The 16,744-nt window shown below is 36.0% G+C and overlaps 1 protein-coding gene and 1 pseudogene across 11 annotated transcripts in view; one reads left to right on the top strand and one right to left on the bottom strand.

The window, feature by feature from the left end:
* LOC147917111 (serine/threonine-protein kinase MARK2 pseudogene) overlaps positions 1-16,744 on the top strand; it is a 96,134-nt pseudogene that overhangs the window by 38,108 nt on the left and 41,282 nt on the right. Inside the window, exon 1 of one of the 8 annotated variants that reach the window (XR_015552283.1) lies at positions 85-1,133. The exons of the other annotated variants lie outside the window; for them this stretch is intronic. The product of XR_015552283.1 is annotated as a serine/threonine-protein kinase MARK2 pseudogene, transcript variant X9 (transcript). Of the gene's footprint in view, positions 1-84; positions 1,134-16,744 lie in introns of those variants that run through there. 8 annotated transcript variants of the gene reach the window in all.
* LOC147917112 (ELAV-like protein 2) lies at positions 6,200-7,588 on the bottom strand. 3 transcript variants are annotated; one of them, XM_087431387.1, is made up of 2 exons: positions 6,711-7,588; positions 6,200-6,671 (listed from the first exon to the last, which is right to left on the bottom strand). In XM_087431387.1, exons 1-2 carry the CDS (start codon positions 7,421-7,423, stop codon positions 6,341-6,343), a joined length of 1,044 nt encoding a protein of 347 aa, XP_087287513.1. In that variant the 5' UTR covers positions 7,424-7,588; the 3' UTR covers positions 6,200-6,340. The 3 variants fall into 3 exon arrangements, with proteins under 3 accessions (XP_087287513.1, XP_087287514.1, XP_087287512.1); XM_087431388.1 differs by having other exon boundaries at positions 6,200-6,668; XM_087431386.1 differs by having other exon boundaries at positions 6,200-7,588.

The following is a 16,744-nucleotide window of genomic DNA, read 5'->3' as shown; positions in this document are numbered from 1 at the left end:
CCGGCTGGTGCAGGAGCCCCGCGCCCTCAGCCTGTCCCTGCGGGGAGTTGGGGCTCGGGCTGGGGGCGGGGCTGGGGGGGGGTCTGCCGGATGGGGGGTCGGGGAGGGCGTGTGGTTCCTGCCCGCCCTTGGCTAAATTTAGTGCGCCCCCCGCCCCGCAGCCCGGGCGCCCCGCTCCGCCGGTGCTGGTCCATCGGCTGTTTGCCGATTTCTGGAACTTACTGTAGAACTTAATTAAGCAGGGGGGTACAACTTATAGCTGTAAGTTTTCTTTCAGCTGAAAAGGGGGCGTCACGTGAACTTCTTATTTGCACGTTCTATACGCAAGAATAAGTACTAGCCACAGACTAGCGTGGTAGCGTAAATAGAAGTTTAGGATTTAAAACAATGTTGGAGTGTCTGAACCATGTTACTTACCTTGAGTGATTTTCAAGAGGAAGACTATGTTAGATTTCAAGTAGTTATAAAATTGAGTATATATCATTTCTTACTAAATTTAATTGGTCTAATTCCATTTTAAACTTTTGGATCTTGCATATCCCTAATATGTAAGTCTCTACAAATGAATTTTTGGAAAATAATTTTTCAGTGCTCTTGAATATATTTAGTTGACGTGTTTGTCATCAAATAGTGGCCATTATAGTTTCTGTTCTTTTATTTTAATATATTGTGAAATAAAATATTTTTCCAAGATTCAGGAGCCTCTGGTTAATATGCTGCTGAATCTATTATGAGTTTTTACTGTGTAATCCAGAAACGTGATCTAATTGCAGTATACTTCTAGTCACTTTTTAAAACTGCACTGCAGAAACATTTGTAAAGCAAATAGTTTTTTCTCAGAAATTCGTATCCAGTGGTAAACCTTACCTGAAAGATGGTGAAGCAGACACCATAGGAGTAGTACCTAGCTTTTATTCTGGTATCAGTGTAGTTTCTTCATCTTTCTTCTAAGGATGATATGGAAGGAGTGACCATTTAGCAGCCTCCATGCTAAATATGTTCTGAAGAAGTGTTTTGTTGTGCCAGTACAGGATGTAGAAAAAAGTCTTACATTTTAATGTTTTTAGGCCTGTAACATGGAGCCGCCATTTACTTTTAAAGGAAGAAATAGGGCCGGCCCCGTGGCTTAGCAGGTAAGTGCGCCCACTGGGCTACTGGCAGCCCCGGTTAGGATCCCGAGCGCGCACCGACACACCACTTCTCCGGCCATGCTGAGGCGGCGTCCCACATACAGCAACTAGAACGATGTACAACTATGACATGCAACTATCTGCTGGGGCTTTGGGGAAGAAAAGGAGGAGCATTGGCAATAGATGTTAGCTCAGAGCCGGTCTTCCTCAGCAAAAAGAGAAGGATTAGCAGGGATGTTAGCTCAGGGCTGATCTTCCTCACAAAAAAAAAAAAAAAAGGGAGAAATGAACAAAATTTATCCTCATAACAGTTATGTCAAACTAAAAAAGCAATAAATAATAAAAATGAACGGAAATTGTTTAGCGTGTGAAAAACAGAATAAAACAAAGGAGATAGCTCCTTGTGCATATGTCTACGTCTTACATTTAATGAAATTTGTTAAAAATTTATTAGCGCATACATAGTTTTTATGTGTTCAAAAATAGCTTTACACATGCAAGTGCTTCATCTTGAACATTCATTCTTCTATTACTTCCTCCTTTTCTAATTCATAATAAAAAAAGGAAGTCCTCCCAACCAAATGCCGTTAGTTAAATGAGCCAAGATCGACAAGATTGCATCTATTCATTCAATCATAGACTCATACGACGAGTACCATAGGAGTATACTACTATCCCTGCCTTTGGGAAGCCAGCAGGACAGTGGAAGGAATGGACGCAGACCATGTCTTGGAACATTTGCTTAACCTGTACGAAAGACCACAACATAGTTTATCTCTGATGAAAGAAGTTTTACATGCTTATTACTGAAACATACTTGTTAAAAAGATCAGGTTAGTTTTATAAGTTAAACATGGTCATAGAAGCACTTACTGCTTGATGGAATGTTGGTAGTTAATGCGTATACCTTGTAATATGTAATGTCTTAGTTTTTTATAAATTTACAAATTTATATTTTTATGGCACGTACTTGAATTTAATGTTTCTCTGATGATGATTTAGAGCAGGGTCTTGCAGTTGGTACTTGCGATACCTGTCCTTTCAGTTTGTTCATAGAGAAATATACAGTGTGTGTTCTTTTGTTGAAAGTACAAAAAGATCTCAGGTGTGTGTGTACTGTTAACGTATTTTAGAGTTTTTTGTGAATTTAAATTTTATATTTTGTCCCATTCACTCCTTTTATTTCCTAAAATGGATATTCTCCTGGCCTTCCATCTTCTGCATCTGTATTAGAATTATTATACATTTTAATTTAAAAAAATATGGATTTTTCCTTCATTTTAAATTGATAAATAGATGCTATAGGAAAAAAAGGCTTGGGTCCGTTTAGCACCAGGGAACTCTTTAAAACTCCTTGGTCTGAGGTGACACTTTCTTAGCTAGGTGTTTTCCCTGACCTCACCCAACCAAGTAATCAAGTTTAGATATAAGCATGTTACGTAAACCTGCCCTTTCTATACACCACATACACACACCCTCATCTGTAGTTTTCATCATCCTTTATTCCCACTAACACGTTATAGAACTGAGCTGTTTGACGCTCTGGGCTTTTCTTCATTTTTCTCCCTTGGGTTTATAATCTTTTCGTTTATTTTTCTTTATTCCTTAAGAATTCCAGATTTGTGTTAAAACTACCATGGAACCTTGAGACTTATTTGTAAAAGTTAAAGGCAAATCTTACAATGCAGAGAAAAGTAGAGGCAGAGTTCCTACTTAGAGTTCGTGTTTGGATTGGGAGAATCTACGATTATGCCTCAAAATACAAAATGCCACTTTTGTTTAGAAGATTTTAAGACAACAGGAAAATTCACAAGTGGCAGAACTAAATTTAGAATGGTTGAATACTTAGTGGAACTAAACTTTAGCTTACCACGGGGGTGGGGGTGTGGCAGAGAATTACAACAAAAAGCGTAACTTGAGAGAAATGTAGTCATTCTTTCACTGTAAGTAAAGCGTCACAGATAAAGAATCTCAGAACTATAAAGAGACTGAGCAGTTATGTAGTCCTAGTTTCTTATTTTGAGAGAAGAGACTGAGGTAGAAAGGGAGATGCTTGTCCCAAATCACACAACTAATAATTGCTAAGAATCAGGTCTCTTAAATGACCGTTTTCCTGTTTTTTTAATGTATAGTGTGTATAGATGGTTCATAACTATATATTCCGGAAAACCATCAGACCCTATCTCTACTTTTCTACTTGTGAAGGTATTTACAAGAAAAAAATCACAAAAGTCACCTTAAAATGTTTCAAAACCAGTAGGATATTCATAATTTGAACTAACTGGGTAAAATGTCAAGTCAGAGTTAGTGAAACGATCATTTTAAACTATCTAGCAAAAATTAGTTTTGCTTTTTTCAAATTCATGGCATGAACAAAACCTGATTGCCTAACATTTCAGGCTGTCATCCCTACCTATAAACCTCATAAAAAGCAATATGTGAAAAATGCTAAATTATAATTGAGGAAGTTAAATAATCCCTTGCATTCTTGTTCATGCTGGTATTTTTGAAGAAAATAGTTGACATTTAAGTGTCTCCGATCAGATTATATAACATTTTTTACATTAGTGGGATTTCAATTAAATAGATTTTCTTTGTTTCACTTGGTGTCATTAAAAATGGAAATAAAGTAGTCTTCTGAACTATTGTTTATACTTTTAAAAATACATAGCAACCATAGTTAATCTAATGATTCACACTTAAAGGGAAATTATTCTTCTCCTTCATCCAAAATACTTGAAAAAATGTTTTTTTTTTTTTTTTTTTTTCCCTTCAACTTTGTTTATTGATGTACTGAACATGGAAAAGTACAAAGAATCCAAACACAAAAGAAAACATGTACAGCCTCTTAAATACTCAACAGAATATATTTTCTATTCCAACAGATGTGAATTAAGTCATACTGTACAACTTCAAATAAATACCAGCCTTACATTTTATTAAGTGCTCTGATAAACACTGTAAAGTGAAGCACAATTTGCATGCCCTCTCATCAATGCCTTGGTTTGCTACAGTAGTATAGGAAAGAAGCATGTAGCCGCTGTTTTCCCATGAGGGAAACCTTATTTTTTTTTAAGTATATACACTTATTTTGTTTTTTTTATTATTTTTTTTAAACGCAGAAGGTTAACTGACAATCTAAATGCACCTAAGGATATGAGAAAGTGCTAAGCCAATTGATTTCTGAATAGCATTGAGTGGGTCAGCATGAAAACTCGCTTATTCACTTTAGCACGCGCCTCACAGTATATGTACTGTACTATACTGAAAAATTTTATAACTACAATTTTAAATGATAAAAAATAAAACTCAACGCAACCGCAAAGATAATGTACAACTACGTTATGCATAGCACATTGCCTGTTCTAAGGGGAAGCATGTGAGCATCTCAGTTTATACAAAAAGCAGGACGTAACTATATAGTTCTCAGTGCATCCTGATGAAGGCATTTTTGCCTTCAGCTTTTTTGAAAATTTATTATAAGCTAGATGCTAATCAGAAAATATTTTGTATTTTTTAAAATTTCTTTCATACATGGTAAAGACTTATTTTATTATTTCCCCAAATAGTGGTTTAAGCATCATACAAAGTTAAATTTCAATAGCATACAGATATTTATGATTTTTGTATGAAAAATGTAAGGAAATTTGTTCAAAACCTATGGTTATACTCATTTTTTTTTTTTTTACCACAAACATATTTATAAACGAAAATGTAGCATCACCATAAACAGCTGAAGCTAGACTATCTACAGACAAAATTAGCAACAAATCTGATGCACTGTAAATTCAAGTCCTCAGGACAACAAAAGTGATTAAGCAAGACCTCAAGTAACAATGTTAATGCCATTTACAAAGGAAAAAACTGATACAAAAACATTCAAAACCTGAACATCACTTGGCATGTAAGGGAAAAAAAAAATCAAATTAGCTGAAAGGTTCATAAACACAAGGTCTTATTTACATTACACAAAGCTCAGGTGTTAGCCTTGAACGTAACTTTCAAAATACCTTCAAATATATCCAACTCAGGTCACTTTTGCCGATTTGCTGCAGTACAAATCCTGTGCAACATCTTTTCTCCTTAAGACAAAACAATTCTTCAAACAATACTGCAAGTACATCACTAAACACCATGAGCTCTATCTGAAGGGATTTCTTTAGGAAGAACAGATTTTTTTTCCCCCATCTCTTGGTAATTTAAATTTCTTGCCTGCTCTTATATATTCTTTTGTAAATTTTTTTTTATTTGTTTCAAAATCACAAATCAATGTGAGCCACCTATCACATAATAACCAGGATAATCAGACGCTCCACTGGTGATTACAAAAACAAAACCAGCAGTGTTTCCCCCATTGATTCTACTCCTTTCATACAAAGATCTCAAAAGTATTTTCTACATCATAAATCTTTCTAAATTTTCCAACCGCTGCAAATTTCCTGGTAAATTTTAAAAGCTCACTAGGTGTCATATGAAGAGATTTCTCAAAGTATTCAAGTCAAAATATTTGTTCCAGGACCAGTAAAAAGTTTCTCCAAATTTTCTTTTTTATAAAAATAGATGCTTTTTTTAAACCCACATCAAAGAGGCTCTTATCTCTTTGGCAAGGTACTGCTTTACGAAAAGTTCTCCAGTATTCTTACAATAAGCGTTTATAATGTAGCCCCCCCCTTCCCCAACCCAAATCATAATTACAAAATAAATACTGTTTTCAACTTCATAAATAAAATGTAAACTTCAAAATACTTTTCTTAGACATAACAGCAATGCTTTAAATGTAAACCAAACACAAAGCTAATCGGAAAAAGAAAAAAAAAAGGGGGAAAAAAAGACACAACCAACTGAAGAATTACAACACAAAGCCTCAATATTTACTCACAGGTTCAAGGCAGTTATGTAAAAGAAAAGAAATGTCTTCCCTTAGCTGAAACACTTTAAAAGGTCCACCTTCTTCAAAGAAGGCAATAGAATGCAATGTGACAGGTAAAAACCCTGTACCTCTTGTCCATATTCAAACATAAAAGATATTTAAGAAGTTTTAATTCAAATACTAGCAATAAAAATCTCACATATTTCTTAGGATGCTAAGTAGTCGTATTATCCCCATCTCAACACTGACTTACAAAGACATTTACTAATGTATAAAGTTTCTCTTAACTTGCCTTTGTTGTATAGTTTTCATATATAAATGGACTGAGGACAAGAGCTCTTTAGGCTTTGTGCGTTTTGTTTGTCTTAAAGGAGACCTGCAGGACTCTGTCTCCCAGACGGTATCCATTGAGGCTAGCTATCGCCATGGCAGCCTCATCATAGTTTGTCATAGTCACAAATCCAAAACCTTTGCATTTATTGGTGTTAAAGTCACGGATGACCTTCACATTGGTGACAGCTCCAAAAGGCCCAAACATCTGCCAGAGGATACTCTCATCTGCATCAGGAGCCAGGTTGTACACAAAAATACACCACCCTGTTCCGGGGTGCCCAGGGATATTAATTCCAGCCAAACTGGTCATTCCATCAATGGTCATTGGAGAAAACCTACTCTTTACTCCATAAGCCATATTGAGCAGATTGTCGAACCTAAAACGCTGTGCCTGCTGAGCTAGAGGTCCTGGATACCTTCTGTTTGGAGACTGGTACAGCTGGGAGAGGATGGCCTGATTGGTTTTTTGGCTTGGATTATTAGCAAACTTTACAGTGATTGGCTCTGTGGCACCAGGAGGCTTCTGGCCATTTAGGCCTTTGATAGCTTCTTCTGCCTCAATCCGCTTGTCAAATCGGATAAACCCTACACCCCTTGATATGCCAGTGACCTGGTCAACAAGAATGCGAGAAGTAATAATGCGTCCATATTGTGAAAAAAGCTGTTCCAACTCCTTCTGGGTCATTGTTTTCGGAAGTCCGCTGACATACAAATTTGCATCTCTGATAGAAGCTGAACTTGGGCGAGCGTAGGAAACTTTTATTGTTTTGGTTTGAAGTCTCAATCCATTCAGGGTGTTGATAGCTTTTTCTGCATCCTTAGGGTCAATGTAGTTCACGAAGCCATATCCCAAGCTCTGCCCTGTTATTTTGTCTCTTACAAGCTTACAGGACTCGATCTCACCGATGCTCCCAAAAAGACTCTTGAGCTCCTCCTGTGTCATGTTCTGAGGAAGGTAGTTGACTATTAAGTTGGTCTTGCTGTCCTCTGTGTTCCCAGAGTCAACTGGTGACGAGCAGTTGTTGTTGATGGTGGTTGGACCATTGGCTGTGTTATTGCAAGTTGGTCCATTAGACAGTTGTGTTTCCATGGCAGCAATTACCTGCTGCTGCCCCTGGCGCTGCGGCGGCTACGGCTCGCGCCGCCGGCCGGCAGCACAGCCGCGGAGGAGCCGCTCCGGGCGGGCTCGGCGGAGAGGCGGTGGCGGCGGCGTCCCCAGTCCTGGCGGTGGCGGGAAGGCGGGCTGGAAGCCGGTGGCACCCCCGCCCCACCCGCGCCGCGCCGGCCTCCTCACCGGGCCGGCAGCTGCCTCAGTGACGCCCCGGCGCCGCGGGCCCGCCGTTTGTAGCGGGGCGGGGAGGAGGGGCTTGCCTGGAAGAGCGCCAGGAGGCGGGGCCGGCGGCGAGTTCGCGGCGCCGCATCCACCGCCGCCGGCGCGTGCCCTGCCCGGCCGCCCCGCTGGTCGGGGCCGGCGAGGAGACGCCCGGCTGCAGCCGCCGGGCTCCGTCCCTCCCGGCCTCCGCTGCCCAGCGAGCTCCCTCTTGAAAAAATGTTTTTAAAATGTTTTGAGTAACTTCATTGAATTTATATTTTATTTATTTTTTTAGACCAATCCGGTCATATCTGTTTTAATATAGTGCACAATGAAATACGCCATAATAGCAAAGATAGTAGCAAGGTATTTTAGATGAACTCCAAATAGTTGTACTTCACTTTCAGAAATTTTGTACAGTATGGACCGACATCAATCATAGTGTCAAAAGCAACGATTATGAAAGGAAATGTTTATTGGCAGAAATACTAAAGTGTCTTGTAAGTTTTTCCAATTATGCCATTTTCTTAAAAGTGCCCTAATATTTCCGTTAGGCTAAATTACCTAAAATTACATTAATTTTAAAAACCAAGTTCATTGAATCCTTCCCACTTTTATAATGTCTCAGTATTTTTATTTTCTAGTTTAATTTATTCCATAAACTTGGATGAATTCAAGTGATTTATGATAAAGCGTTAATGTTTTGCTCTTATATAAAAACTTGGATAGTATTAAAAAATACAGATCTATACATATGTGCAGGATTCTCCCTATAGAACACTTAAAATCCTTCTATACTGCTTGGTATTTTATTACTTAATGATTACATTGCTATTTTTTCTTTTTTCTTTTATTCTGGGTACCCTCTATCAGGCTTAAGAAAGCCGTTTCTTTAACTTGTGTAATTCCATGCTAACAAAATTCGTTGACTTGAATTTCATTTTAAAATTGTATATTGTGATATATGTTTTTGTTTTGCTTTCTTAACTAGTGAAAAAGGCCATAGATTTTAAATCTAGAGGATGTAAATTGTTTCCAGGGGAAGACAACAGCAACAGGTTTTCTATCTGTAAGTGTACTCCTTTTTTGTTACTTTGATCTCTAGTGCAAGAGTGAAGTTTGTGATGTCTGTGTTGTTTGTGTGTGTTTTATAAAAATGTGTATTTCCCAAGTTAACTGCATTAACATCTATATAACATGCATGATGATTATTCAATATTTTCTTGTATTTAAATGTGTATTGAGTTAATGGATTAATGTGGTCAGCTCCCAAGCTCAGATTGTTTCAAAATGTAAGAAAAACTTCTGGTCTAGTGTGTTACCATTTGAGTTTTGTAATTCTAGGATATGAGATTGAAAAAAATGAGTGAAATTCCTCGAATTGGTGGTTTCTTGTAGGAATTTCTGTTTGAACATATCGAAATTTCACCATAATTATTTTTCGAAAGAAAAAAGTTGAGTTAACTTCTCCAAACTCTTTGTCAGTACCTTTTGTAAATTAATTAATTAACTTATTTATTTTTGTTTTCTTTAGAAAATCTCATGAAATGACCTGAAATAGACATATTTATGTGCTGCCCCAATACCCAATTTTGCTTCACATTCAGGGATTTAGAGATGATCTGAAGTTCATCCATGAATCTCAGATTAAGAATCACTGAATTAGAGCATTCAACTATACTTTCATAAATGAACATAAAATTTTTAGGAACTCTATGCATTTTTGTAGTATAAATCAATAGCAGTTTATAGAAATTCTCTGCCTTACTGTTCATACAGATAGATATTATAAATTTTGAAAGAAGCCATTCATGATACATCTGACTTCTAAAATGACAGATTGATAGTAAATAAAATTAGTGATTGTAAATAACGTTTTTATTTTTTAGCAAGAGTATTTTTTAGCATCATTATTTTTATTCAATTCCAAATCCTCTAAAGAAATGAGTTTATAATTATTTATTTAATAAAAGTCATTCATTATAGTTATATCAGAAAAGGATTTTACCTACATGTGTATTGACTTGTATATGTGTGTATATATTATACTGTTACACATCTGTATAATGGTAAATGACACAAATTGAGCAGTTACATCAATTACCAAGAAAGAAGTTTGGAGCTTGTATGTTATCAAATATTTTAAAGTGTTATAATTTTAAGATATGATTTTTACATTTTGTTAGATTTGAGAATACTAAACCCAAAATGGCAGGTATCAGTAGTAAATCATTCATCAAATTGGGTTGCCCGTTTGGAAAGCGCTGAACAGTTCATTTCCCAGTATTTAGCTGTATAATTATGATTTCTTGTTCTCGTTTTTGGGTTGAGAACATATGTTCAAGATTCATACTGTTAGTTTATAGAGAAGATAAACAGTGCTGCAGTATTTTTTTCATGTGTTAACTATTAGATACATTTTGGAGAGAAAGACATTTTCCTATAATAGAAAATAGAAACAGAAAAGTTGTCAGATGAAATTATTCTGACACATTACACTTCATCATGTCTGCATGAAATAAAAGTTAAATGTTTGCAGACTTAAATGTTAGGTTTACTACCTTTTTTTCTAATATTTTTATCTGGCCAGTGTACTTATTTTGGAATTCTAGGTAGAATTATAAGCTATGCCTGTTTTACTCTTTCCTTATTTTGGCTACGCACCTGTTATTTTATATGCTGCATGCTTCAAACTTTCAGATGTCTTGGGAAATTCAGGCTGTTTATACTAAAATATCTAAGATTTATCATCGTGTTAAGATGTGTGTAAGTCTCTGTATTTAGTATATTGCCTTAGTGTACAAATATATTATTTTCATTGTTCTGGTATGAGGATGATGAGGGTGAACGAGAAAGGAAGTGTAGACATAATAGTGTATCTGTGGAAAAAATCCTTGGTCTTTTAAAAAATATTTTATTTGAAGAACATTTGCTTTAAAATGGTCAGTAGAAAAGTTAATGAGGCAAAAAAAAAGTTAATCATGAAGCAAAAAATGTTAATTTATTCATAGTTTTTAAACAAGTTTTGCATTTATCTATTACATTTTATGTAAGAGATAAAAATACTCTTGTGCTTTTTTATTTTTATTTTTGAATATAAATAATACCACTTTAACCAAAACAAATTATTTTACCCATTTTGTCATAGTCACAAAATAACAAGCCAACATTATTTGAAATTTAATTTTATTACAGTTTTTTCAAACATTTAATAACTAGCTGCAAAAATATATTCTCCATGGTAGTATATAGAAAAGAGTTATATTGTTTTAATTTCTGTCATTATTATATGTTTATTATCAAGTAAGCATTTGGGTCTTCATCTCTTTGGTATCATTTATTTAACACAGGGCCAAATAATTTTTAAAGGAGATAATATTTATCTGACATTTACCTTTCAAATGAAAAAACAAATAAAGCTTGTGTTCATTGGAAAAAAACAGTTCTATCACTGGAACTGCCAGAAGTAAGCATAAGTGTGGAGGATATGAGCCACCTTTAAAGTTTAACTAAGAAACAGATTAATAAGAGATTCAGGAAGCTGCAGTAGTGTTTATAGGGAGCATTTGGTTTTTATATTTTAAAATGTTGAACTTAGGGAACTAGTAGTCTTGCCAACTTTTCTACTAGGCTACTCTAGAATATTAAAATGGAATTATAAACCAACTGTGAATTTCCCATAATGTATTGGGTTTTTTTTTTTTATTATTTCAGCTTCAAATGTGTACTTTGATTCACTCGTATTATCCATTCACTCCACAGTTCTGTTTGAACTACTTCTCCATGGCAGCACCATGCTAGGCTAAGAAGGTAAACAGAGTGAGTGAAACACTCTCAGCTGGCAAGGATCCGACATTTTATTGGGACTCTTAAGTGAGTTAAGAGGCAACTCTTTGTGGAATATAAAGTTAGTATACAGTAACATTCCCTCAACATCCATGATGTTTGAGTTCAGACCAAGATCCAAAAGCAGTGTATTTTATAAAGTGTTATAAAATTTGAAATCTAAAATAAAAAAATCTAAGGCAGCTAGATGAGGTTAATGTGGAGGTGACTTTTAGTCAGAATCTACTTATTTTACTTTTAGGGTAGATTATGTGCAGAGTAGAATATTTATCAAAGATATTTTTAATTCTCTATAGGTAGGATACTAATCCAATTAATTTTTCTGTTGTACTATTGGTAAAACATCAGTAATTTAATTTCAGTTATTAAAATAATTTTTTCACTTTTTACCTGTTGTTAATAAAAGAAGACCATTTCCAATTTCTCCATTTAAAAAGTCTTTTAACGTTGAGATTAAAAGAAGTAAAAGAGAAAGAAAAATACTAATAAATATTGGTTTAGTTCTCCTTTAAACTATGTGTTAACACCACACTGCACTTTCCTGTATTAGTGTCCAATAGTCCTCAGAATGAAAATTCAGTTTTTATTGACTGGATTTGAGTCTGCTTTTGCCACCTACTATGTGTGAGACCCTGTGCATGTCACATGAATTATAGAGCTCAATTTCCATATCTGTAAAATAGTAGCATAGTATTACGTGAGGGTTATTGCGAGGATTAAACATGATATTGAGGGCCGGCCCCGTGGCTTGGTGGTTGGGTGCGCGCGCTCCGATGCTGGCGGCCCGGGTTCGGATCCCGGGCGCGCACCGAGGCACCACTTCTCCCTCCATCCTGGGGCTGAGTCCCACATACAGCAACTAGAAGGATGTGCAGCTATGACATACGACTATCTACTGGGGCTTTGGGGGAAAAAATAAATAAATAAAATCTTTAAAAAAAAAAAAAAAAAAAAAAACATGATATTGAGTGGAAGTGCCCAAATATCTTAGGTATTTTCTCCCAATAGAAAGATACAACCAAATTGCCCACCGTTGCTGGTTAGCTTTGAGGTCAGAGAGCTGGGCTGAGTCTCACTCTGCCTCTTGTTAGCCCCTTGTTAACTTCTTAATAACTGAGAATACCTGCCTCAGAGGGAGTTGTATGAAAAAATTTAGCACAGTTGCTGACTTGTGTTCAGCAAATACTAATTATTATTATTTTTATTATTATTCACCACATTTTTTTTTAATAATTTTATTTATTTATTTATTTTTCCCCCAAAGCCCCAGTAGGTAGTTGTATGTCATAGTTGCACATCCTTCTAGTTGTTGTATGTGGGACGCGGCCTCAGCATGGCCGGAGAAGCAGTGCGTCGGTGCGCGCCCGGGATCCGAACCCGGGCCGCCAGCAGCGGAGCGCGCGCACTTAACCGCTAAGCCACGGGGCCGGCCCAACCACATATGTTTTAACTCTTGCTATGCACATGACATTGTACTATAGTAGGAGTATAAAAATGAACAGTGCAGGCTCTGCCATCAAGTAGTCTATATAACTTTTTTTGTGTGTGTGAGGAAGATTAGCCCTGAGCTAACGTCTGTGCCAATCCTCCTCTTTTTTGCTGAGGAAGACCGGCCCTGAGCTAACATCTATTGCCAGTCCTCCCCCTTTTTTCCTCCTCAAAGCCGCAGTATATAGTTGTATGTCATAGTTGCACATCCTTCTAGTTGCTGTATGTGGGACGCCGCCTCGGCATGGCCCGACAGGCGGTGCCTTGGTGCACGCCCGGGATCTGAACCCGGGCTGCCAGTAGCAGAGCGCATGCACTTAACTGCTAAGCCACGGGGCCGGCCCCCTATATAACTTTTTTTTTTTTTCCTTTCTTATTAATTTATCTTTTTATTACTATATTTGCAGTAGGTTCAAATTGGTCTTCTGGAGTATAATGAGTTAGGCTATTTCAAATAGAATGAGCAAGATCCTTATTTAAAATAACTTGAGATATCAAATTTTACTGCTTTAGCACCAACATTTAAATACAAATTCTTTTCCCTTTTTCAACTAATTATTATGCATCTCCTGTACACATATTCATTTTCTAATGTACAAAATTAAATGAGGTACATCATATCTTACTCTTTTTTGTTTTGTTTTGTTTTTCTGTTTTTTTAAATTTTTTGTTTATTGCAGTAACATTGGTTTATAACATTGTAAAAATTTCAGGTGTACATCATTGTACTTCTATTTCTGCATGGACTACATCATGTTCACCACCAAAATACAACATCACCACACACATGTACCGAATTATCCCTTTCACCCTCCTCCCTCCCCCCTTCCCCTCTGGTAACCACCAATCCAACCTCTGTCCCTATGTGTTTGTTTATTGTTGTTATTATCTACCACTTAATGAAGGAAATCATACGGTATTTGACCTTCTCCCTCTGACTTATTTCACTTTGCATTATACCCTCAATGTCCATCCATGTTGTCACAAATGGCTGGATTTCATCGTTTCTTATGGCTGAGTAGTATTCCATTGTGTATATATACCACAGCTTCTTTATCCATTCGTCCCTTGATGGGCACTTAGGTTGCTTCCAAGTCTTGGCTATTGTGAATAACGCTGCAATGAACACAGGGGTGCATGTACCTTTGCAAATTGGTGTTTTCAAGTTATTTGGATAAATACCCAACAGTGGAATAGCTGGATCATATGGCAGTTCTATCCTTGATTTTTTGAGGAATCTCCATACTGTTTTCCATAGTGGCTGCACCAGTTTGCACTCCCACCAGCAGTGTATGAGAGTTCCCTTCTCTCCACATCCTCTCCAACACATGTTGTTTCCTGTCTTGTTAATTATAGCCATTCTGACGGGCGTGAGGTGATATCTCATTGTAGTTTTGATTTGCGTTTCCCTGATAGTTAGTGATTTTGAACATCTTTTCATGTGTCTGTTGGCCATGTGTATATCTTCTTTGGAGAAATGTCTGTTCAGGTCTTTTGCCCATTTTCTAATTGGGTTGGTAGTTTTTTTGTTGTTGAGATGCATGAGTTCTTTATATATTTTGGAGATTAAGCCCTTATCAGATGTATGGTTTGCAAATATGTTCTCCCAATTGTTAGGTTGTCTTTTCGTTTTGTTGATGGTTTCCTTTGCTGTGCAGAAGCTTTTTAGTTTGATGTAGTCCCATTTGTTTATTTTTTCTATTGTTTCTCTTGCCCGGTCAGATGTGGTGTTTGAAAAGATGTTGCTAAGACCGATGTGGAAGAGCGTACTGCCTATGTTTTATTCTAGAAGTTTCATAGTTTCAGGTCTTACATTCAAGTCTTTAATCCATTTGGAGTTAATTTTTGTGTATGGTGTAAGGTAAGGGTCTACTTTCATTTTTTTGCATGTGGCTATCCAGTTTTCCCAACACCATTTTTTGAAGAGACTTTCTTTTCCCCATTGTATGTTCTTGGCTCCTTTGTCAAAGATTAGCTGTCCATAGATGTGTGGGTTTATTTCTGGGCTTTCTATTCTATTCCATTGATCTGTGTGTCTGTTTTTGTGCCAGTACCATGCTGTTTTGGTTACTATAGCTTTGTAGTATATTTTGAAATCAGGGAGTGTGATACCTCTAGCTTTGTTCTTTTTTCTCAGGATTCCTTTAGCTATTCGGGGTCTTTTGTTGTTCCATATAAATTTTAGGATTCTTTGTTCTATTTCTGTGAAAAATGTCATTGGAACTTTGATAGGGATTGCATTGAATCTATAGATGGCTTTAGGGAGTATGGACATCTTAACTATGTTAATTCTTCCAATCCAAGAGCACGGAATTAACTTTTTAAAAAAAGAGTAATCACAACTTTATTAAGAAAAAAACTGCCATAGCAGTGTTTTTGAAGTGTTATTGAAGTAAGGTAGAGGGACTGACTGCCTCTAAAATGTAAAAGTCAAAGAAAGCTGCACAGAGGGTATTTGGACTAATTCTTGAAAGATGAATAAAAGTTTCCATCTAGTTGAGTGTGTTTATATCGCTAAGATGCATAGAGAATGATTTGAGTAGGTACTTGTGCTGAGTGGAAATACGTTGAGTAAATAAAGTGTTCAACTAGGCCTAAAGGAAGATTTACATTCATATAAATAAACCTAAAAGCAATTGATGTTTTTAGTTTACAAAATATCCAGATGTTTAAAATTAGATAACATAATACCTAGTAATATTTTAAATTTCATCAGAATGGTTTGTAGCTTTAACTGTAAGATCTCTTTTGAAATTTTTTCTTAGTATTTACTTAAAATACCTTTTTCAATAATCTCTAATCCCCATAGTTCGATATTACAGCCCTAAGAGATTTCAACTCAAAGTTGACTTAAAATATCAGGACTTATGTAATAATATGATTAAAAAATTATAAGTGAAGTGTCCTGTATTTCTAGAATGATATATTTTAGAATTAGATGGAATCTTTCAGATTGTCTAACACAAACACCATTATTTTATAGAGGCAATTGTGATCTGGCAGAGGCCATGTGAAAACCCAGTCTTTGTATTGCTAGACTAGTATTCATTCCTTCTTTCATTTATTTAAGATTCATAAGCGTCTAATGTATCAAAGCCTTGTATTATTAAGGTTAAAATAATATACGTTATAAGCACAATTGAGTTTTCTTCCTCAAGAAGTTTATAGTCATACCATGTTAAAAATAATCATTAACATGGGTTTTACTCTACATAATTTATTTTAACATTGTTTTTCTTGTATGTTGTAGTAGAATGATATGTCTGTTTTTTTCAATATGTAGACAAGTTCAGTTAGCTATTAATGAGCAGCCGTGGTAGTTGCTCTTTTCAAGTATAAACTGTGAATATATTCTTCTGGAAAGGTTCCTAGATACATATATAATAATTACAATCTCTCTTTTATTGTTCTTGCTAGTGGAAATTTAACTTAGATGGCTATAACATCTTGTGGAGTCAAACATGTGTTATGAGCATTTACAGCAATTGCCGCTGTTTGTTTTGACAGAGTGTAGTCAGTTCTTTGATAGTGTGTTCAACAGCTTAGGACCATATCAACAGGATCAGGCAGGGTTTTAGTTTAGTTTGTAGAGTGACCTGGAATTATGTTGAACTGAGATTGTCTATGATGTAGACTTCCCTCCTCAAAAGAGAAGCTTAAAAGAAAACCTGTTTTAATCATCAGTTTTTAAATAGAAGTTTTTACTGTTTTCAGCTTTATGATAAGAATGGTTAATTCAGCATAAAACTAGTCATTTTTAGGTCA

Source organism: Ceratotherium simum, chromosome 5 (assembly GCF_057802395.1).
Source record: "Ceratotherium simum simum isolate JZ-2026a chromosome 5, ASM5780239v1, whole genome shotgun sequence".
In the NCBI taxonomy this organism is placed as follows: domain Eukaryota; kingdom Metazoa; phylum Chordata; class Mammalia; order Perissodactyla; family Rhinocerotidae; genus Ceratotherium; species Ceratotherium simum.
The sequence above is the reverse complement of the archived record's forward strand: the minus strand, read 5'-3'. Positions and strand labels throughout refer to the sequence as shown.